At 48.5% G+C, this 23,383-nt stretch overlaps 1 protein-coding gene across 2 annotated transcripts in view; it reads left to right on the plus strand.

Moving 5' to 3' along the window:
* LIMK2 (LIM domain kinase 2) overlaps positions 1-23,383 on the plus strand; it is a 66,915-nt gene that overhangs the window by 37,827 nt on the left and 5,705 nt on the right. For both annotated transcript variants that reach the window (XM_003258101.3, XM_003258100.3), the window contains 12 exons: positions 7,344-7,479; positions 8,175-8,284; positions 8,942-9,130; positions 11,197-11,302; positions 11,657-11,853; positions 15,007-15,193; positions 16,046-16,132; positions 16,855-16,986; positions 17,224-17,280; positions 20,188-20,253; positions 21,579-21,753; positions 22,498-22,553. In XM_003258101.3, the coding sequence (XP_003258149.2) occupies positions 7,344-7,479; positions 8,175-8,284; positions 8,942-9,130; positions 11,197-11,302; positions 11,657-11,853; positions 15,007-15,193; positions 16,046-16,132; positions 16,855-16,986; positions 17,224-17,280; positions 20,188-20,253; positions 21,579-21,753; positions 22,498-22,553 (1,498 nt within the window). The remainder of the gene's footprint in view (positions 1-7,343; positions 7,480-8,174; positions 8,285-8,941; positions 9,131-11,196; positions 11,303-11,656; positions 11,854-15,006; positions 15,194-16,045; positions 16,133-16,854; positions 16,987-17,223; positions 17,281-20,187; positions 20,254-21,578; positions 21,754-22,497; positions 22,554-23,383) is intronic.

The following is a 23,383-nucleotide window of genomic DNA, read 5'->3' on the forward strand; positions in this document are numbered from 1 at the left end:
GTCTGGGGGAGTACAAAGTCTATAGGAGTTCTGGGGCTGTGGTTGCAAGGAAAGTGACGCAACCAGATTCCATGGGGACATGATCAGGCGTGACATGTGAAGGAGGAAGAGGGAGCAAGGGAATGAAGAATACAACTTCTGTGTCCCATACACCCCTGCCTGACAGACCATACATACTCAGCAGAGAATGCACTGTCTTTCCTACCACACTAGCATGAGGAGTGAGCTGCAATTACCACTGTGCATCCAAGTAAGAAAATACCTCAAACTGGAATTTACAAAAGAGGTAAATTAGGGAGTGGCTTTTGTCGGACGTCTTTAAAGCATTTTTCTTTTTATAGAATTTCGCTTAATGTCCAATACTGATTTAATGAGTTTGGGTTTACACGTTATCTCTTGAAGAAAACAAATGAACCTTTGTGTTCCAAAGCAATCCATGTTTAAAGGGAAAAAATTATGCATAACTCTGCCCATCTTCACAGTAACCTTTGGCAGGTGCCTTAGGTCCTCTGGGACTGTTTTTCTCCTTATCTGAAAAATGAAGGACTTGGATCAGGTGAATGGTTCCCAGCTCTGCAACTTATATGGCTCCTCAGAGGCACACAAGCTCTTTTCCATTATTTGCCAAATAATGGAGGCCCTGTCTTTAACTGCAGTACAACTACACAAATTACTTGAAACTACATTCTTCCTGGTTTTTGGTTGGAACTTAGTGCACTCTAGCAACACTTATTTCTTGCTGTTCGTAGGCTTCATTATGTGTTTGGTTAATTTTTTAAAACAATAATAACATATTCCATAATAATTACAGCTTAATTGGCACACTGTTTCAGTCTATAGGATCTGCAGGAAGGAGGAGTAATAAAGGGATTTTTGACTGAGCTCTTATGGAACAGAGTCTCTCTAGGCCCCTGTCATATCTGCTCTTCTGGGCCCTGGGGAAAAGTTGGCATCCCCAATTGTGGTGCTGTCCAGGTGCCCTCAAGCTATGGTGAAGGGAGCTTCCCATTCTCTGCTTCAGCCTAGTCAATTCAGAGGCTAGGGGCTGAAAGAAGCTTCTCTACAACTGGCTGTTCACTGGGAGGTTAAGGGATGACCATCCACCAGGCCTTCCTCAGGACATGGGAGGGCTTATGCTTTAACGTGTAAATCCACTGCAATAATGACTGGTTCTCTTACCCCATGAGGTTGAGAATTTACCTGTAAACATTTTTCTCTGAAGAATTTGGATGTGAGTGAGGGCTGGGCCTCTATCTTATCTCACTTGGCTTCTCTCAGCACAGCACCTTGCCTGCTTGTTCTTACACATCCTAGATGCACAGTAACTATTTCCTAATTATTAAGACTCTATTAGAATCGATTGATTTCAGCTGGGCGTGGTGGCTCCTTCCTGTAATCCCAGCACTTTGCGAGGCCAAGGCTGGAGGATCACTTGAGTCCAGGAGTTTAAGACCAGCCTGGGCAACACAGGGAGACCCTGTCTCTACAAAAAATAAAAAATTAGTCAGGCATAGTGGTATGCACCTGTAGTCCCAGCTACTCGGGAGGCTGAGGCAGGAGGATCTCTTGAGCCTGGGAGGTCAGACTACAGTGAGCAATGATTGTGCCACTGCACTCCAGCCTGGGTGACAGAGTAAGACTCTGTCTCTTAAAAAAAAAAAAAAAAGTTGATTTCTATTTGGATAGATAAATAATTCATTTTAGGACCTTTCTTTACTTACAGAAATCTGTTTCATTCTGGGCTGAGAAGCAGGTCCATATTGCTAGGCATAGGAGAAAAAGGGGTCTGTCTGCATTTGCCCTTGGTGTTCTCAAATTGAGGAGGGAAAGAAATGAACACTTACTGGCTACCATCTGTGAGCCAGGCATCATGCAAGACATCTGTACATAATTTAATTCTCATAACCCCATAAGATATTATCAGCAATGTACAAGTGAGGAAACTAAGGCTCAGAGTCATGAAGTAACTGGCCTTGGGTGACACAGATGGTAAATGGCAGAGAAGGAATATGGATCCAGGTCTTGAAAGAGAAAATCTCAACTGATTATCTTTTTTAAAAAACTCATATGTTCTCTGCTGACTCAAAAGGTCTCTGTGTGGATCTTGGTTGACCCACTGAACTGACCGTCAGGGTTCCATGCACTTTGTATCTGCCCAAGCCCTCGGAACCCCTCAGTAATGTTTTGGAAGATGAGTTTTAGAGATTGTCCTTAGGCGTAGCCTCAGCGTGTGTAGGCTCCTAGGTGATCTCCCCTGACCTGAGGATTTCAGCTCAATTCACTCTGGCACCTCAGGACAGTGGGATGACTGGTTCAGACCTCAGCTTTACCACCTCCCAGCTGGGTACTCTTCTACTTACAACCAGGGCAGATTTTGACTTTCGCTTGAAACTTTCAAAAATTGAAAGGTAGAAAAACAGCCTTGGCTTTGGGAAGAACGTATGGTGTCCATGGCCTCTAAGAATCTGAGGTGGGACATGTTCGAGTAGCACCTTACAGTTCCAAAGTGTGTTCTGGGTTCTTTGTTTAAAAGAACAGAGACTGCTGGGGAATTGAACACTGAAGTATATGAAGGAGGAGAATTGTGCTATTTAACATTCAGTACTTGGGCTAAAGGAGAAGCATCACAAAGTGTTAACACTCAGAGGGTCTTGAGCTGTCAGGGCTCCAGTCTCCTTATTTTCACAGGTGAGAATCCTGAGGCTCAGCTGTTGAGATGTGCTGTCTCACTCCAGTGACACAGTACGGTGGATGTGGCTTTGTAGCCAAGCACACATAGCTTCACATTCCAGCTCCATCAATTATGTATTGGGCAGCTTTGCAGAATGATTTGACTTTAACTCTGCTTTTCAGTCTTCTATAGAACAGGGATAATCCTGCTACCTTGTAGGGTTGTCAGGATTAGAGATAATATAAATAAGGTACCTCATATAGGACCTGGATTATGGTTGGCATTCAATAAATAGTAGCTGTTAATCGATAGCTAAGCTAGAACTCTGAAGTCTACCATGGCAACTTCTTAAGTGGTCTGAGAACCCAGTTGTGTTCTGTGGCAAAACACAGCTTAGGGACCCATACCCAGCCCTCCTGTCAGCTGTTCACCTTCCAGTTCTTCAGAGACATGTGTTGCAGTGACTTTGGCCACATAGCTGGCTGTGCCCTTTAAAGGCATTCCTTGACACAGATATGTGGACTGGTGATGTTGCTCTCCAGCCAGGTGTTCTTCCCAGTAGGCTGGCCTGGCTGTCTCCTGCATGCCTGCACTTGTTTCTCTCCCTGCTCCCTCTCCTGGGCCTGGCCAGAGCTACTTGCAGCAAACAAAAGCAGGATATTGGCAATGGAAAGGAGGGTGTGTTCTGGTGCTCCCATGCCCTGCGGCGCACATACCATTGCAAGGGCGTAACAGAGCCCCAGCCTGCATTTGGGTGCAAATAAGTCAGCACACAGAAGAAAAGAAGGACCTGGTGACCATGAGCCATGGAACCCTTGTGCTCCCCTACCTGGGCTACTGGTTCTTGCCACTCCTACCATTTTCGGTTTGGAAACATTTGTTAAGGCTTTGCTCTTCCAGGTCCTTTGCTTGGTGCTGAGTCTACCAAGAGTAAGTGGGATGCTGTTTTTGTCCTCAGGGAGCTAACAGTCTAGTGAAGAAGAAAGATGGTTGCCCAGGAACTTCTAAGTCAGAAGGCGGGAGGCAAGAAGGAAGCCCCTGCTCCTACTGCCAGCCCTCTGTTGGGCACCCCATAGTTCTTCAGAACCACATTTAATCCTCACTGCAGGCCAGGCACAGTGGCTCACGCCTGTAATCGCAGCACTTTGGGGGGCCAAGGCGGGCAGATCACTTGAGGTCAGGAGTTCAAGACCAGCCCCACCAACAAGGGGAAACCCCGTCTCTACTAAAAATAGAAAAATTAGCTGGGTGTGGTGGCGAGCGCCAGTAATCCCAGCTACTCAGGAGGCTGAGGCGGGAAAATCACTTGAACTCGGGAAGCAGAGGTTGCAGTGAGCCGAGATCGTGCCACGGTACTCCAGCCCAGGCGATAAGAGCAAAACTCTATCTCAAAAAAAAAGAAAGAAAAAATCCTCACTGCTACCTTGAAAGTAGGTGATGACATTGCCATTTCACAAATGAGAAGTGAAGGGGCTAGCCCAAGATCACTTAGGTGGTAAATGGTGGTGCTAAGATTAGAACCTCAGATCATCTAGGGAAAAACACAGATATGCACAGAGTTAAGGGGACCCAGGGTATTGTTTGTCCTCTTGTTTCACAGGTGAGGAAACAACCCAGAGAGGGAAAGGGGCTTGTCCAAGGCAATGTTAGTACCCAAGAACTTGAACCCATATCTCTCTCCTCCTCATTTAGAGCTCATCCCACATGTATCTTACATTGAGAGGAGTGTGAGCCACATACCAAGTCTTCTCTCTGCCTCCATCCTCACTGTACAGTTTTTAGACACTTCACAGCCATACTCTTCATGCCATACCCAGCCCTCAAGATCCTGAAGTTCCCCTTCCATAAGACAAGTAGGAAAAGCTATAAGGTAAAAATAGCCATCAGTGTTTGTTGAGCACCCAGGGGGAATTGGGCACTCCAGAAAGATAAAGGGATTCTCAGGGACTTGCTTCTCTAGACTTCCCTAGCTCAGCTGCTTCAACTCATTCCTGCCCCTCTTCTCTACCTCCCGCAGTGCTCAGAAGTAGTAGAACTCACTGTGGCCTCTCACCTTGCATTGTTGAGTTTTATTTAGACTTTCTCTTCCTCAACTCTTCATAAGCTCATAAAAGGTGATGTAGGGTGCCCTGTGTATTTATCTTTTATATCTGCAGTGCTTAGCAAGTCATAATAATGCACTTGCCTGGCAAAAGGCTTTCTCTCATACATTAGCTTATTTCCTCTTCACATTGGCTCTTTGTAGTAATAGGATGCTATTAGTTGTTTTCAATCAGAGAAAGCTACTAAGAGAAGTTGTCCAGCTAGATAAAGTGAGCTGCCATTACACTGTCATCATCTTTAATAAAAGTTAACACATACTGAGTTTCTACTATATTAGGTCTTTTTTTTTTTATTTGAGACGGAGTCTTGCTCTGTTGTCCAGGCTGGAGTGCAGTGGTGCAATCTTGGCTCACCACAACCTCCGCCTCCCAGGTTCAAGCGATTCTCCTGCCTCAGCCTCCTAAGTAGCTGGGACTACAGGTGCACGCCACCATGCCCGGCTAATTTTTGTATTTTTAGTGGAGACAGGGTTTCACTGTGTTGGCCAGGCTGGTCTCGAACTCCTGACCTTGTGATCTGCCCGCCTCAGCCTCCCAAAGTGCTGGCATTACAGGTGTGAGCCACTGCACCCTGCCTATATTAGGTCTTTTATATAAGCTATCTATCTATATCTATCTATCTGTCTATCTATCTATCTATCTATCTATTTTTTTGAGACAGAGTCTGACTCTGTCACCCAGGCTGGAGTGCAGTGGCACGATCTCGGCTCACTGCAACCTCCACCTCCTGGGTTCCAGCGATTCTCCTGCCTCAGCCTCCCAAGTAGCTAGGATTATAGGTGCGTGCCACCACGCCTGGCCAATTTTTTGTATTTTTAGTAGAGACCAGGTTTCACCATGTTGGCCAGGCTGGTCTCGACCTCCTGACTTCAAGTGATCCACCCGCCTCGGCCTCCCAAAGTGCTGGGATTATAAGCATGAGCCACTGCCCAGCTGCTCTCTATATTTTTAATACATATTATTTCCATTAATTTTCACAGCAGTTCATTTTATAGATGAGGAAACTAGGCCAGAGAAGTAAAATATCTTGCCCAAGATGATGTAACTGGTAAGTGGCAGGATCAAGATTCAAACCAAGCAATGTTCAAACCTCTTGGAAACAAGGATGTGGCCACTGTGGAAGGTGCAAGGCCTTGACAACAAGAATAGGGAAAAGAAGGAACTAGAAGGAAAGAGATGGCATGGGCTCAGCAGGCCAGGGAGCTCTTAGCTGTGTGTGTTGGGAAGCTCAGAAGGGAGGAGGAGGTTGTCTGTGCAGGTAAGTCCTGAGAACACACCAGACTTTTGAGAGGTGGAGCTTCATAGCCAGGTAATTCGGCGAGAAGGGAGCTATAGATTTTTTTTTCTTTTTTTTAGAGATGGGGTCTTATTATGTTGCCCAGGCTGGTCTCGAACTCCTGGGCTCAAGTGATCCTCCCACCTCAGCCTCCCAAAGTGCTGGGATTACAGGCATCAGCCACCCTGCCCAGCGAGCTATGGATCTAACATGTACATCTTACACAGCGCTAATAGAATGTTGGGTTTCTTCCCCAATATTTTATTTTGAAAAAAAGTTCAAATATATAGAAAAGTTGAAAATGTACTTCAAAGAACACCTACATACCTTTCACAGAGATTCATGATTTGTTAATGTTATGCCACTTTGTATATCTCTCTCTCCGTCTATCTATATACTTTTATTTATTTATTTTTGCTGAACTATTTCAGAGTAACTTAAAGTCATCTTGACTTTTACCCTTAAATAGTTCAATATGTTTCTGCTAAGAATTCTCCTATATAAGTCAAATATCATCACATCTAAGAAAATTCACGGTAATTTTACAATATAATATTATAGTCCAAATCCAGATTTCCTCAGTTGTTCCAAAAAATGTTCATGGCTGTTTCCTTTTTTAATCTAAATTTGAATCCAAGGTTGAGGCATTGTATTTGGTTGCTGTGTCTCTAGGCTTTTTAAAATCTGTGCCTTTTCTTCTCCCCATGACTTTTTAGAAGAGTCAAGACCAGTTATCTTATAGAATAACCCACATTCTAGATTTGCCTGATTAGTTTTTTTATACTTAACATATTTTTGGCAAGAACATTACGTTGGTAACGCTGTTGGTGATGGGTCAGTTTTGAAGAGTGGAGATGATTAAACTGCTTTTGTTCATTGAAATATCTGTCAAGACCAGAGATCCTTAACTGGTGCCATAAATAGGTTTCAGAGAATCCTTTATATATACACCCTGCCCCCCACCTAAATTATATACACATCTTCTTTGTATGTGCATTTTTCTAGGGGAGGCTTCTTGGCTTTTATCAAATTCTCAGAGGGCCCCAAGACCCAAAGAGGTTATGAAACACTAGTCTGTCCACTGAGGCAGGCAACACAGAGCTGGTTTCTGGGGCCTTGTTCACTCTGAACCAGCTTCCCTTGGGGAGATAGCGCAAGGCTGTAACTTTGCCCCATCTTGGCTTTGGATCAAAGAGGACCGTCTATTTTGTTGTCATACCTAGGAGCCAGGGACAGCCTATGTGGCCTGGTTCCAGGGATCCAGGAGAATTTCAGTTCTTGTCTTGCCTTTCAGGTGTTCAGAATGCCAGGATTCCCTCACGAACTGGTACTATGAGAAGGATGGGAAGCTCTACTGCCCCAAGGACTACTGGGGGAAGTTTGGGGAGTTCTGTCATGGGTGCTCCCTGCTGATGACAGGGCCTTTTATGGTGAGTGAATCCCTTCATATCTGCCCCTCTTGGTCTTCAGAGTCCATTGACAGTGCTTCCAGTTACCCGTGGCTGTTCATCTTTTAGTCTTTCCATCAGCCAGGGCATCTCCCTTTATTTATTCATTCATTCAACCAGCAGGTATCAATTGAGCACCTATTAAGTGAAAGGTAAGATCCTTCCCTCAAAGACTTAATAGTTTAACGTTGGGAGTGGGAAGAGAGGCAGGCAGAGAGGAGACACAATATAGTTGGATAAGGACCTCCAAGGAGAGTGTTACAGGCTGAGAGGAGGATATACCTAGGTTGTCTTCAGGGAATCAGAAAAGGAGACTCTGGAATAGGCTGGCAGAGAGAGGTGCTACCTCCTGTACCCGCTCTGGACAAAGGACTTTAAGTATAGTGACAGACTTGCCAACCCTGTATTGGAAGAACTGTGATCTTTTTTAGTGGGAATGATTACTTCTGGGGACTTGTTCTCATAACTGAGACCAAAACAGCTTTGTGCAGTCTCAGAAATGACAGGAGGTACCAATCTGACACTTCCTTTGGAAGCTCTAGGGCAGGGAGTGAAAGAGTGGATTTTGACTGGGGCCTTGATAGGAGGTCATTCACCCACCCCCGTCCTCACTCCAGCAACAGTGATAACTCACTTCCTTCCTCCCTTTGTACACCCTTCTCCCCACCTGCTCACAGGTGGCTGGGGAGTTCAAGTACCACCCAGAGTGCTTTGCCTGTATGAGCTGCAGGGTGATCATTGAGGATGGGGATGCATATGCACTGGTGCAGCATGCCACCCTCTACTGGTAAGATAGTGGTCCTTTGTCTATCCTCTCCCATATAAGAGTGGCCGGGGGGAGGGACGGTGGCAGGGTGAGTTGGGCAGAAAGAGTGTTAGGGTAGTCAGAGCATTGGATTCCTATCACAGCAGTGCTCTTAACCAGCTCTTTAACTTGTAAGCAGAATGATTTACACGTCTCTACCCTTTTTTCTTACCTACCTTGAAAATGTCTTCACTCTGCCCTGCAATCCTCCCAGTGGGAGGCACTCTTCAAGGACGATCCCAGAACATTTAAAGTCAAAGACCCCTTAGAGCTCACCCTATCCAACCACCTTGGTTGATAGAAGAAGTCAGCCTGGGGCCCATGGAATAGAATAGAACAAGGCCAAGGTTCTCATTGTGAGTCAAAGGCAGAGTGAAGAGAACCCAGACCATTTCATCCCAACCCAGGCCAGTGTTTTTCCAAATATACCACTTGCTGCAGATCTAGCTCAGCACCCCCAGTCCCAGCCCACCCTGAGAACCCAGGCTCCTCATTCTGAGCAGCCAGCTAGAATCATGACAAAGAGGGTGGTAGTGAGACTATGGGTACTGTTGCTTAAAGCCACATGGTGCAGTGGTTGCTGGGGGGCTTCTGCGTGGGACTCTAGCATCTTACTCCCCCCCTGTGCCCTCTCCCCAGTGGGAAGTGCCACAATGAGGTGGTGCTGGCACCCATGTTTGAGAGACTCTCCACAGAGTCTGTTCAGGAGCAGCTGCCCTACTCTGTCACGCTCATCTCCATGCTGGCCACCACTGAAGGCAGGCGGGGCTTCTCCGTGTCCGTGGAGAGTGCCTGCTCCAACTACGCCACTACTGTGCAAGTGAAAGAGTAAGTATTTTGAGAACCCTTCAGCAGGGGTTCTTGAGCAGAGTCTGTAAATGGGCCTCAGAGGGCTTAGACCTCCAAAGTCTCATGCAGAACTCCCTTTATTCTCATCTCATATCTTTCTCCTGGACCCCACTATGCTGTAACCACACCTGGGCCTTGGCACTTACTGTTCTCTCTGCCCAGGCTACTTCCTACCAGATACTTAAGGCGAGAATCACTCACCTTTCAGGTGTCAGGTTTCAGATCGTGTTTGCTCTTTGAAATCATCTGGCTTGATTATGTGTATTAGTTGTTTATCTTCTATCCCCTCCACTAGAATGTAAATTCCAGAAGGAACTTGCTGTCTTTTCAGTGCTGCATGCCCAGGGCTTTTAACAGTACCTGGCGTATAGTAGGAGTTGATTGATTATTATTTTGTCAGTTGAGAGAATGAATGGAGAAAATGTGGTCCATGGCCCAAAAGAAGTTAAGACCCTATCCTAGATTCAGGCCAGAGACCAGATAGAGAAAGAGTCTGTGTCTAATACCAGTAATGTCGTACCTCTGGCCGCTTACCATGTAAATATTGATTGTGCATCTACCATGTGTTGGACACTAGGCTAGCACTTGCACAGTAGGTAAAAGATACTAGAGTTTGAGAAGTCAGGAGGAGCTAAGGTCTGTTCTACAACCTTATTAGATGAAGAGGAGAGGGAATTGTGTTCAGGGCAGAGGAAGAAGCATTTCTCCAAAAGTGGGAGTCTTAATCATGTCTGATGTAGGTTGAGAGTGGCCAGAAAGGGGGCTGTTAAGTATAGAGGGCCTGGATTATGAAAATCCAGCAGATCCATTGAGAGTTTAAGCAGCAAGGTGTTGTGACCAAGTTAACATTTTAGAAGGATCACTGGTATGGAGGTTGGATTGGAGAGGGGAAAGCCTAGAGGTATAGAGACCAGTTAGGAAGCTGTTGTAGGCTGGGCATGGTGGTTCATGCCTGTAATCTCAGCACTTTGGGAGGCTGAGGTGGGAGGATTGCTTGAGGCCAGGAGTTCAAGACCAACCTGGCCAATATAGCAAGACCCCGTCTCTATTTTTCTTAATTAAAAGACAAGTCCAGACATAGTGGCTCACGCCTGTAATGCCAGCACTTTGGGAGGCCAAGGTGGGCAGATTGCTTGAGGTCAAGAGTTTGGGATTAGGGCAGGCACGGCGGCTCACGCCTGTAATCCCAGCACTTTGGGAGGCCGAGGCGGGTGGATCACAAGGTCAGGAGATCGAGACCATCCTGGCTAACACGATGAAACCCCGTCTCTACTAAAAATACAAAAATTAGCCGGGCGTGATGGTGGACGCCTGTAGTCCCAGCTACTCGGGAGGCTGAGGCAGGAGAATGGCGTGAGCCCGGGAGGCAGAGCTTGCTGTGAGCAGAGATCACGCCACTGCACTCCAGCCTGGGCGACAGAGCAAGACTCCATCTCAAAAAAAAAAAAAAAAAAAAAAAAAAAAGAGTTTGGGATTAGCCTGGCCAACATGGCGAAACCCCATCTCTACAAAAAGTACAAAAAAATTAGCTGAGCATGGTGAAGCGCACCTGTAATCCCAGTTACTCAGGAGGCTGAGGCATGAGAATTGGTTGAGCCTGGGAGGCGGAGGTTGCAGTGAGCCCAGATCGTGCCACTGCACTCCCGCCTGGATGACAGAGTAAGATGCCATCTCAAAAAAAAAATTAAAAACAAAGTTTAAAAAAAAAAAATAGAAGCTATTACCGTGATCCAGGTAAGAGATGTGAATAACTACAATGATGGAAAGAAGGCAGAGTTCTTAGAGATGGGAGTAGGAGAGGGATGAGGGAACTCCAGATGGGGAAGATGATGTCCAAGTTTCTGGCTTAGGCCACAGGGTGAGTGGCAATTCCCTTCACTGAGATGGGGCATCCTGGAAAAGGTGTTGCCTTTCTGTGTGGGTATCCTGGGCCCTTTAGGGGCCACTGGTGGCCTGGGACCTGGTAAACCTTCCCTGCACAAGCAGAATTGGTCAAGCAAGTTTTTAGGACATCTTTACCCTGCCTTAACTCTTGTCTGGCCCAGGGTCAACCGGATGCACATCAGTCCCAACAATCGCAATGCCATCCACCCTGGGGACCGCATCCTGGAGATCAATGGGACCCCCGTCCGCACACTTCGAGTGGAGGAGGTAGAGTGTGTGTCTAATCTGTCTTGTGAGGGTGGGACATGGAACAGATCCTCTGGGAAATCAGGCTATAGCCTTTACCTTTTCCTACCCCCAGCCCATCTCTTTGTCTTAGCATTGAGCCTGTGACCACTGGTGACCTATTTCAGCTTAACAGGTTCCCAGGGTAGCAGGGATGGTTGACGGACGGGAGAGCTGACAGGATGCCAGGCAGAGGGCACTGTGAGGCCACTGGCAGCTAGAGGCCACATTAGCCAAGTTGAGCACTGGCCACACTGTGCCTGAGTCATCTGGGTTGGCCATGGGTGGCCTGGGATGGGGCAGCCTGTGGGAGCTTTATACTGCTCTTGGCCACAGGTGGAGGATGCAATTAGCCAGACCAGCCAGACACTTCAGCTGTTGATTGAACATGACCCCGTCTCCCAACGCCTGGACCAGCTGCGGCTGGAGGCCCGGCTCGCTCCTCACATGCAGAATACCGGACACCCCCACGCCCTCAGCACCCTGGACACCAAGGAGAATCTGGAGGGGACACTGAGGAGACGTTCCCTGAGGTGCCACCTCCCACCCTGGCTCTGTTCTGTCCCATGTCTGTCTCTCAGATGAAGCTGAGCTGGCTTTCAGAAGCCTGCAGAGTTAGGAAAGGAACCAGCTGGCCAGGGACAGACTATGAGGATTGTGCTGACCCAGCTGCCCCTGTGGGGATCAGTTTATAGCCAGAGCCTGTGTGGACCCAGCTGTCTGCCAGGTTTCCTTAGAAACCTGAGGGTCCGGCTCTGTCCACTGAACTCCTAAGCTGGACAGGAGGTGGTGATGCTAAACCCTGAAGGGCAGCATGGCCTATGGAGAAAGCATGGAGCTCAGAGCCTGGAGTAGGGGCACAGATAGGATTGAATAAATTGTGTAGAAGGACTTTGAAAACAATAAAGCAACAGATGAATGAAAGTTTTTTTTAGACTTGAGGGACCAGCAACCCACAAACCCCAGATTCTGCCAGGTCCATGGGGAAGGAGAAGTTGCCTTGAGTGGGAGCCCCAAGCAGGGAGACTTACAGAAAAGAAGTCAAGAGCACTGGCTCCCAGGCAGAAATACTGATACCCTACTGGGGCTTCAGGCTGAGCTCCTCCCTTCACAAATCACTTCATCTCTCTGAGCCTATTTCCGCATCTGTGACATAAGATGGTAAGATAAAGGTGGCTGTCTCACCAATTATGTAAGGATTAAATGTGGAAAAGGACATAAAGTTGTATAGTGCTGCCATAGGGACAGCATTCAGTAAACGTGACACATTCTTAGTATCACTAAGAATCAGGTTCTTGGCCAGGCACGGTGGCTCATGCCTATAATCCCAACACTCTGGGAGACCTAGGTAGGAGGATGGCTTGAGCACAGGAGTTTGAGACCAGCCTGAGCAACATAGTGAGACACTGTCTCTACAAAAAAAAAAAAAAAAAAAAATGTTTTTAATTAGATGGGCAGGGCACTGTGGCTCACACCTGTAATCCCAGCACTTTGGGAGGCCAAGGCTGGAGGATTGCTTGAGGCCAGGAGTTCAGGAGCAGCCTGGGCAACATTCCTGTCTCTACAAAAAATAAAAAAGTTAACTGGGCATGGTGGCGCATGCCTGTAATCTCAGCTGAGTTACTCAAGAGGCTGAGGAGGAGGATTGCCTGAGCCCAGGAGTTAAGGCTGCAGTGAGCCTTGATCACACCACTGTACTACAGCTTGGGCAACAGAGCGAGACCTTGTCTCAGAAAAAAAAAAAAAAAAAGGTGGTTTTTTTTTATCCACTCTCCTCACCAAACAAACTGAGTAAGTTAGAGCCCTCTCAGCTGGCATGTGTTGGAAACAGTGCCCTCCCATTAAATTGCTGCCCTCACTCCCGCTGCCTCTTGGCCTTGGTCAGTATGATGAAATTAGTGGGAGGCAGGGCAGCAGAGGACAGAGAAGAGCTAGAAATCCATGGCCTGGAAAAGGGAAGATTTGGGAGTGGCCAGGTATCTGTAGAGCCACCATGCAGAGGAGCGGGGCAGCTAACCTTGTGTGCTCTGGTGGGCATGGTCAGCAGGAGGCAGAGCAAAAGAACAAGGGTAAGTAAACCTGTAGGTCAGATCAAGCCAAGAGCCATCCAGCGTCAGTCCTCTCTGGGTAGCCCAAGTAAAGCAGGAGCATACCCCAGAGAGAAAGTTTGCAGGGCTGTTCACTTGCAGTGCTGTGGACTTCAACCTTCTTGTTCCTTCTTCAGTAAGTGAAAATAACAGTCATTGACCATGGCTATTATCGACCGCTTTTGAAAATGTAAACATAGTGACTATTGCTATAAAAATCATACATGTTTATCATCTTAAAATTCAGGAAACGTGGACAGGTACAAAGATGTGCAAAATCCCATCCAAAATCCCATTTGCTAGCCAGGCACGGTGGCTCACGCCTGTAATCCCAGCACTTTGGGAGGCCGAGGCGGGCAAATCACTTGAGGTCAGGAGTTTGAGACCAGCCTGGCCAACATGGTGAAACCCTATCTCTACTAAAAATACAATAATTAGGCTGGGCGCAGTGGCTCACGCCTATAATCCCAGCACTTTGGGAGGCTGAGGTGGGCAAATCACAAAGTCAGGAGTTTGAGACTAGCCTCGCCAATATGGTGAAACCCCATCTCTACTAAAAATACAAAAATTAGGGCCGGGTGTGGGGCTCACGCCTGTAATCCCAGCACTTAGGGAGGCCGAGACAGGTGGATCGCGAGATCAGGAGTTCGAGACCAATCTGGCCAACATGGTGAAACCTCATCTCTACTAAAAAAAATACAAAAATTATTCGGATGTGGTAGCACATGTCTATAATCTCAGCTACTTGGGAGGCTGAGGCAGGAGAATCTCTTGAACCGGGGAGGCAGAAGTTGCAGTGAGTGGATATCCCACCATTGCACTCCAGCCTGGGCGACAGAGCGAGACTCCATCAAAAAAAAAAAAATTAGCCAGGCGTGGTTGTGTGCACCTATAGTCCCAGCTACTTGGGAGGCTGAGGCAGGAGAATCGCTTGAACCTGGGAGGCGGAGGTTGCGGTGAGCCGAGATTGTGCCATTGCACTCCAGCCTGGGCAACAGAGCAAGACTCTGTCTCAAAAATAATAATAATAACAATAACTAGCAGGGCCTGGTGGCACATTCCTGTAGTCCCAGTTACTCAGGAGGCTGAGGCATGAGACTCAGGTGAACTAGGGAGACAGAGGTTGCAGTGAGCCAAGATCACACCACTGCACTCCAGCCTAGTTGACAGAGCGAGACTCTGTCTCAAAAAAAAAAAAAAAAAATCCCATTTGCTCATTTCTTGGATACTAGTATAACTATCACTCTAAACCAGTTAGTACCTTAAATCAAGCAGATGTGGGAGATGGTGAATTACCATCTACAGTGTTGTCATATATGTCATATACTGAGCATTATCAGCTAGTAGAATCTAGTTAATTGTTCTATGTGTGATGTATGCAGAGTTCCCATTTTGAATGTTTTTACTATGCTTAAATAAATGACTGATGTCAGCAACCCCAAAATGATACATCTGATGTAAGAGCCCCTGTTCCCCAATAATAACATCTAAACTATAGAGATTGGAAGGAACAGGTGCCCCTAAGTTTCCTTCCTCCAGGGTTTCTTGGCCGGTCTCTGAGGACTACGCATCCCTACCCCCGTCTTTCCTCATCTTCAGGCGCAGTAACAGTATCTCCAAGTCCCCTGGCCCCAGCTCCCCAAAGGAGCCCCTGCTGTTCAGCCGTGACATCAGCCGCTCAGAATCCCTTCGTTGTTCCAGCAGCTATTCACAGCAGATCTTCCGGCCCTGTGACCTAATCCATGGGGAGGTCCTGGGGAAGGGCTTCTTTGGGCAGGCTATCAAGGTGAGCGCAGGCAACAACTGCTTTGCTCTTCTGCCCCCAGTCCCTCTGTCACTGTCTTTCGGGGATTTCTCATCACTTGGCCCCACCCCACACCCTGCAGGATGCCAGGCCTCCTTCCTGGCTTTGGGTGATAGTGTGAGAGGTATCCTTCACCCCTACCCAGGCCGCCTAAGGTCAGTGTTGCTGTTACAGTGAGCTTGTGGACCTGGAGATCCAGGTTGGGTTGAGCTGTGCCTGTGGCCCTCCTGCCTCCAGTCAGTGGGTGTTTGTTAGGTGCCCGCAGACCTCAGTACCGGGCGTGCTACAAGGAACACACAGGGGAATGGCTCCTGCCTCCCTGGTGAACAGTTTCAGGGACTAACCTCTCTCTTTCTCTCCTCCTCCTCCTCCTCTGCTGAGAACTGGGAGGGGGGGTCAGGTAAGACGTGTGTCTCAGCTTGCAGGGCAGCAGGGCTGGAGAGCTCACCCCCAACCCACCCAGCTCCCTGGTGCATGTCTTTGGCACTGACCTTCCTGCCCCCAGACTTCTGTTCACTCAAGAGACTCACTCCTATGCCAAATGACCAGAGCCCCTGCTTGGCTTGGCAGCGTCCCCTCCTGCCTCCTTCCCCACTTCCCTTTTCTGGGTTCTTGCCTCTCCTCTGTGCATGCCCAGCTCTCCAGAAAAGAGGGTATGCTTCTGTCTGAGTCCCATGTTGCTCCACGCTGCATCTTCCACACATGAACTCTGTCAGTCTGACCCGGCTCAGTGTGCCCTCCAAGAGATGGGATGGCCAGCTGCATAGATTTTCTCAAACAGTTCTCCAGAGCTTCCTCTGGTCTCAGCACCATTAACAGTCACCCTCCCTGTAGGTGACACACAAAGCTACGGGCAAAGTGATGGTCATGAAAGAGTTAATTCGATGTGATGAGGAGACCCAGAAAACTTTTCTGACTGAGGTAAGAAGATGGAGGGGGCCCGGGAGATTGGTGTCACCACTGGAAGAGAGAAGACCTTACAAATAATGGCTTCAAGAGAAAATACAGTTTGGAATCACTGTCTTAAAGACTAAGCAGAAAAGAGCCCTAGAGGAATATCCCACTCCCTCTAAATTACAGCATAATTATTTGTTCAATGAACACTTACTAAAAGCAACACAAACAGGGTACAAGGGATGCAGTAACAAAAGATACATGGTTCAGAGGAGCTCTCAGGTTATGAGGATGATGGACATGAAAACACTCCAATTTAGTACAACTCAATGTTATAATCCTCACCTGAACGCCCTGCTAAGGGAACCTGGAGGGGAGCTCCCTGAGCACTCACACTCCTTGGGCATTTACAGTTTTCACTACCCCTCCCAAGTTACTTCATGGAGTAACTTTAGTTGGGGACACCTTTGGTCTGGGTACTGCCCTCCAAGCCACTTGTCCACTCCCACCCCAGTTCCCCCAATGCAGTTCCTAGAAAGGCAGGATCCCAAGGGTAAGGCCTATGAAGCCATCTGCATCTATATGGTGGTAGTCTTCCCTCATCCTGATCTTAGTGCCCTGTCATATCACAACATAGGCGGTAGGAGATACAGGTGGTAACACTTGTCAAGCTGATTCCTTGGAGGGAAGGGGTAAGGAAGACAGTGAGAAGTTAACCACCAGCTTTCCTTGGCTTCCCCCACCCCCAGGTGAAAGTGATGCGCAGCCTGGACCACCCCAATGTGCTCAAGTTCATTGGTGTGCTGTACAAGGATAAGAAGCTGAACCTGCTGACAGAGTACATTGAGGGGGGCACACTGAAGGACTTTCTGCGCAGTATGGTGAGCACACCACCCCACAGTCTCCAGGAACCTTGCTTGGTTGTCAGACAGCTATGCTATCACTACCCTGGGAGCTTAAAGGGCAGAGGGGCCCTGCTTTGCCTCCAAAGGACCATGCTGGGTGGGACTGAGCATACACAGGAGGCTTCACTGGGAGACCACATTGACCCATGGGGCCTGGACCACGAGTGGGACAGGGCTCAACAGCCTCTGACAGTCATTCCTCCCATTCTGCAGGATCCGTTCCCCTGGCAGCAGAAGGTCAGGTTTGCCAAAGGAATCGCTTCTGGAATGGTGAGTCCCACCAATAAACCTGCCAGCAGGGCAAGAGTAGAGAGAAGTGTGAGAATTGTGGGCTTCACTGGAAGGTAGAGACCCCTTCCTGTGCAACTTGTGTGGGCTGGGTCAGCAGCTATTCATTGAGTTTGTCTGTGTCACTGAAAGTGACTCCGCCAACTCTTCTCAGCTCACAGCCCTATTCTCAAAGAATTACACATCTCTAAAGGCAAACAGGGCACGGACAAGGCAAACTAGAAAGGCAAACTGTAGCCTGAGATGGCCTGGGCTTTCCGTCACAGGTGTTCAGGTGCTGAGGGCCCTTAGACCAAGTAGAGCACCTCACTGCTTAGGAAATCAATGAAGGGGAAATGAGTTCTAGCGGAGCCCTGAAGGATCAGAATTGGATAAAGTTCTTATTGGCAGAGAGGCTCCAAGATTGAAGTGACAGGAGCAAAGACTTGGGAGGAAAGAGGAGAAAATCATCTATTTTACCTGGAAACAAATGATTCCAAGCATAGAAATAATAACAGCTGACAAGTACTGAGTGCTCTCCATATGCTAGGCACTGAGCTGAGGGATTAACATGCATGTGCATGTTTATTCCTCATGACAACCTTGGTTTCCAGATAAGCTGGACTGGAAAGGGACAGAGCTGGGATCCTGGGCTAATCAGTCTGGTCACCAAGCCTGAGACTTTAGCCACTGCCCTTCACATGGGGGTCCATGAAAATAGTAGTAGTCTGGAACAGTTTGGGGGTACATTAGGGTCGCTGTGTTTTAAGCTAAGGAGTCTGGACTATATTTAGGAGACAGATGTAAAAGAGTTTTTTGGTTGACTGGCTTTTTGGGTTTTTTGTTTTGTTTTTTTTTTTCCTGTTTCTGGGGCTTGAATCAGGAAGGGGGTTTTTTTGTTGTTGTTGTTTTGAGACAGGATATTGCTCTGTTGCCCAAACTGGAGTGCAGTGGCACGATCATGGCTCACTACAGCTTCGACCTCCTGGGCTCAAGCAATCCTCCTACCTTAGCCTCCCAAGTAGCTGGACTACAGGTGTGTACCACCACACCTAATTTTTTGAATTTTTTTTTTTTTTTTGGTAGAGACAGGTTCTCACTTTGTTGCCCAGGCTGATCTCAAACTCCTGGGCTCAAGCATTCCTCCTGCCTCACCCTCCCAAAGTGTTGGGACTACAGTTGTGAGCCACCGTGCCCGGCAGGAAAAGATTTTTAAGCAAGAAGGCTTAAGAGCTGTGGTTTTTCCAAAATGAGTCTGGGCTGGCACAGTGGCTCATGCCTGTAATCCCAGCACTTTTTTGGGAGGCCGAGGTGAGTGGATCACTTGAGGTCAGGAGTTTGAGACCAGCCTGGCCAACATGGTGAAACCCTGTTTCTACTAAAGAAAAAAATGCAAAATTTAGCTGGGTGTGGTGGTGCATGCCTGTAGTCCGAGCTACTCAGGAGGCCAAGGCAGGAGAATAGCTTGAACTTGGGAGGCGGAAGTTGCAGTAAGCCAAGATCACACCACTGCATTCCAGCCTGGGTGACAGAGCGAGACTTCACCTCAAAAAAAAAAAAAGAAAAAAGAGACTGATATGGTTAGTACATTGGGGCGGAATGCGGAGGGTCCAGGGAATGGAGACCTGCATAGGGGGCTAATGAAACATTTCAGATTTCTGAATTAAGGTAGTGGCTGTGGGGACAGGAGCGTGGGAGGCAGGGTGGAGTCAGAATGGAGAGACTGGTTGGCAGTGAGGGAGGAGGAGGAGTTATGAGTGGCTTGAGGTGTCACTTACCAGACGTTTGGGGGATGGGGGATGGCAGCAACGGTTGAGGAACTGGTTTGGGAAGAGCTAGCATTGATGCCTGCTGTTCTGTGCTAGCAGAACCTATCAGCATCTTCTGGGCAGGAAACTGGCTCCATGAGACTAGAGCTTAGGGAGAGGCTGCTAGTCACCTAATCTGCAGAGAAGGGGCAGCTGGAGCTGTGGGACAGAAGAGGCATCCATGTGGCTGGTGGGAGTGTCTCAGCTTGTGAAGAGGAGATGGCTTTGAGTAGGGCTGACACTGAAAAGGCTGGAAGAATAAAACAGACACACAAGAGTCTCAGGATCAGGTAGCATAGGAAAGTTGTGGACAGTCTTTGAGGAGCACTTCCTCAGGCAGGCAGGCAGGCAGGCAGGTCATGAGCTATAGCGATTCAGGAAGAGCTCCCTGGGTGTGTGAGCAGCTCCAGGAGCCTAAGGGATGAAAGCGGTATTGCAGGGGGCTGGAGAGCAGGGAGTGGCTCCTACATTTCGCAAGGGAAGGGAAGGAGAAAGGAAGTTGCTCCTGAGAGTGATAAGAGTCAGTGGTGGAGGCCTGGAGAGGGGACATAACAAACAAATTTGTTTACAAACATTTTGGTAGGAAGGAGGAGAGCTTAAAGTTTAGACAGTGGAGAAGGCAGAGTCTTAGAGGAGGTGAATGTCTGAAAGACAGAGCTAGCTGGAGCAGGAAGTCACTTCTCTGTTGCAGGCAGGAAGGATCCAAAGTGGCTCAAGCCAGAGATTGGGAGAGTGGGGAGGAGGGAGCAGCCTGGATCTCAGTAAAATGGGTAGAGGTGGAGGGAGTGCTGCAAGGGCCAGGGTTTTCTGAAGTTGGGGACATTAGGAGAGAGCAGTGAGGGCTTTGGCCAGCCACTGTGCTAGTGATTGGTGAACCAAAGGATGGGCAGGAGATGGCAGCAGGGAAGCAGAGGAAGTCCAGGCTTCCTGTTGGTATTGGGACAAGGGAGTGGCCACAGGAGGCTCTGGCCCTGTTGTCCAGGTTGGGTTCTGAAGCTGGGTGGGCATGTCCTGGTAGGAGAGCATCTATGGTGCCCAATTCCAGATTCAGGGTCTTGTTGATTTGCTGGCCCTGTAGCCTCAGCTCATGCTTCTGTTCCAGGCCTATTTGCACTCTATGTGCATCATCCACCGGGATCTGAACTCGCACAACTGCCTCATCAAGTTGGTATGTCCCATTGCTCTGGGCCTGGCCTCCAGGGTCCTATCCTTCCTGGCTTCCTTGTCACAAAGGAGGCTGACTTGTCCCCTCTGGCTAGAGGGCAGAGGTGTTGCCTAGGAGCTCCTATCTTTCCCTTCCTGCTTCTTCCAATGCCCTTCTCTGTCTTCTGGGAGCTCCCAGACACACACAGACATAATTTCACCTTCTCTCATTAGCAACCTTTGAAATAATTTGATTAGAAGGGACTTCAGAAGTTTGTTGACTATATGTAGAGCCCTGTCGTTTTACCTGCCTTTGCCCCATAATAGTCTTGTAAAGCAGCTCATTGCTGACCCCATTTTACAGTGGTGGCACCTGAAGCCTCAGCCTGAGGCCACCGAGCTAGTAAATTTACAGGGACCAGTTTGAGACCAGCATTCCTCCCACTGCCCCTCAGCTGTGGTGGTTACAATGTTGTTTGTCTTACTGACTTGCTGTCTGGCTTCCTGGGTGTCTGCCGGCTGGCCCTGGCTCTGCCCTCTAGACCCACACCACGCAATCTTCATTCCTTTCCCACATGACTGCCCTGTAGCTATTCAAAGAGCTTGTCTCCCCCGAGACTCCCCACCTACTGCCTCCACCTTGCCTTTTTCTGTCTTATCCTGGTTCTGGCCACTGCCTGAAATCATTTTAGGAATAAGGCAAGACAGGGGAAAACAAAAGCAACCCCCTGTCCCACCTCTGAGTTCCACTCTCCAAGTCCCTGAGCCTCACCTCCAGGGGCTCCAGTGGTTCTGCCATGAACCCACTGTGGGCTGGGAATCTGCTGTGCACAGATACCAGACCCTCAGAAACACAAATGCCAAGTGTGTCTGTTTTTTTGTTTTGTTTTGTTTTGTTTTTTAGATGGAGTCTCATTCTGTTTCCCAGGCTGGAGTGCAGTGGCGCAATCTTGGCTTACTGCAACCTCCATCTCCCAGGTTCTAGTGATTCTTCTGCTTCAGCCTCCCAAGTAGCTAGGACTACAGGCATGTGCCACCACGCCTAGCTAATTTTTTTTTTTTTTTTTGTATTTTTAGTAGAGACAGGGTTTCGCCATGTTGGCCAGGCTGGTCTTGAACTCCTGACCTCAGGTGATTCACCCGCCTCGGCCTTCCAAAGTTCTGGGATTACAGGCGTAAGCCACCGTGCCTGGCCTGAGTGTGTCTATTTGATAGAGCTTTCTGCTCTGATTCTCCCTTGCTATATACCTTTTCTCCCCTTCTCAGTGGCTTCTCTTGCCTATGCTTCCTCCCCAGGGCCAGGTTTGAGAACATCCCCATGAAGTCCTGACCTGTCTTTTATCCTACCAGGACAAGACTGTGGTGGTGGCAGACTTTGGGCTGTCACGGCTCATAGTGGAAGAGAGGAAAAGGCCCCCCATGGAGAAGGCCACCAACAAGAAACGCACCTTGCGCAAGAACGACCGCAAGAAGCGCTACACAGTGGTGGGAAACCCCTACTGGATGGCCCCTGAGATGCTGAACGGTGAGTCCTGAAGCCCTGGAGGGGACACCCGCAGAGGGAGGACAGATGCTGCCCTTGCATCAGAGCCATGGGAACTCCAGGGGAGGCCTGTGAAGTGTAGGACTAGATACCCAGAGCTGAGGATGTTTTTCCCTTGCCAGGAGGGGCCTCACGATTTAGCTCCTGAGCTCAGGGGGCTGGGAACTGATCAGTGTCCCATCATGGGGGATAAGGTGAGTTCTGACTCTGGCATTTGTGCCTCAGGGATCGATAAGAGCTTAGGCTATTGTCCCAGCTTTAGCCCTCTCCATGGTGAGAACTGAAGTGTGGTGCCCTCTGGTGGATAATGCTCAAACCAGCCAGAGATGGTGGTTGGGATTCTTGAAATCAGGGTTGTGAGGCCTCAGAAATGGTCTGAATACAATCCATTTTGGAGTCTGAGGCCCAGAGAAGTTCAGTGAATTGCCTAGGAGCATACAGCTGGCTAATGGCAGAGCCTGGATGAACCCCTAGTCTGGTTCTTTTCCACTTTAACATGCAGTTTCATCCTAGGCAGTGTTATGTTATAAGGGCTCTCCAAGGCAGGTCACCTAGGGCTGAGGAAGGACTATTTTCAGGTGGTGTCTGCGCAGGACAGCCTGTGGGGTGTCTCTACAGAACCTGTTCTAGCCTTGGTTCTTAGCTGTGGCTTAGATTGACCCTAGACCCAGTGCAGAGCAGGTAAGGGATGTAAACTTAACAGCGTGCTCTCCTGTGTTCCCCAAGGAAAGAGCTATGATGAGACGGTGGATATCTTCTCCTTTGGGATCGTTCTCTGTGAGGTGAGCTCTGGCACCAAGGCCATGCCCGAGGCAGCAGGCCTCGCAGCTCTGCCTTCCCTCAGAACTGGGGCGTCTCCTCCTAGGGACGACTAGCTTGACTAAAATCAACATGGGTGTAGGGTTTTATGGTTTATAATGCATCTGCACATCTTTGCCACATTCGTGTTTCATTGGTCCTAAGAGAAGGACTGGCAGGGTTTTTTTGTTTTAGATGGAGTCTCACTTCGTTGCCCAGGCTGGAGTGCAGTGGCACAATCTGGGCTCACTGCAACCTCCGCTTTCTGGGTTCAAGTGATTCTCCTGCCTCAGCCTCCCAAGTAGCTGGGACTACCGGCACACACCACCATGCCCGGCTAATTTTTGTATTTTTAGTAGAGACAGGGTTTCACCATGTTGGCCAGGCTGGTCTTGAACTCCGGACCTCAGGTGATCCGCCCGCCTCGGCCTCTAAAAGTGCTGGAATTATAGGCGTGAGCTACCACGCCCGGTCAGGTTTTTTTTTTTTTTTAGTTGAGGAAACTGAGGCTCAGAAGAGGGCAGTGGCTTGCACATGGTCAATAAGGGGCAGATGAGACTCAGAATTCCAGAAGAAAGGGCAAGAGACTGTTCATGTGGCTGTCTAGCTAGCTCTTGGGCCAAATGTAGCCCTTCTCAGTTCCCTTCAAGTAGAAGTAGCCACTCTAGGAAGTGCCAGCCCTGTGCCAGGTACCACGTGGACAGAGTGAGGAATCTTGGAAAGATTCCTACCTTTAGGAGTTTAGTCAGGTGACAGCATATCTCAAAGACTCAAACACACACACATTCAAAGCCTTCTGTAATTCCTACAAAGT

Source organism: Nomascus leucogenys, chromosome 7b (genome assembly GCF_006542625.1).
Source record: "Nomascus leucogenys isolate Asia chromosome 7b, Asia_NLE_v1, whole genome shotgun sequence".
NCBI classification, from domain to species: Eukaryota; Metazoa; Chordata; class Mammalia; order Primates; family Hylobatidae; genus Nomascus; species Nomascus leucogenys.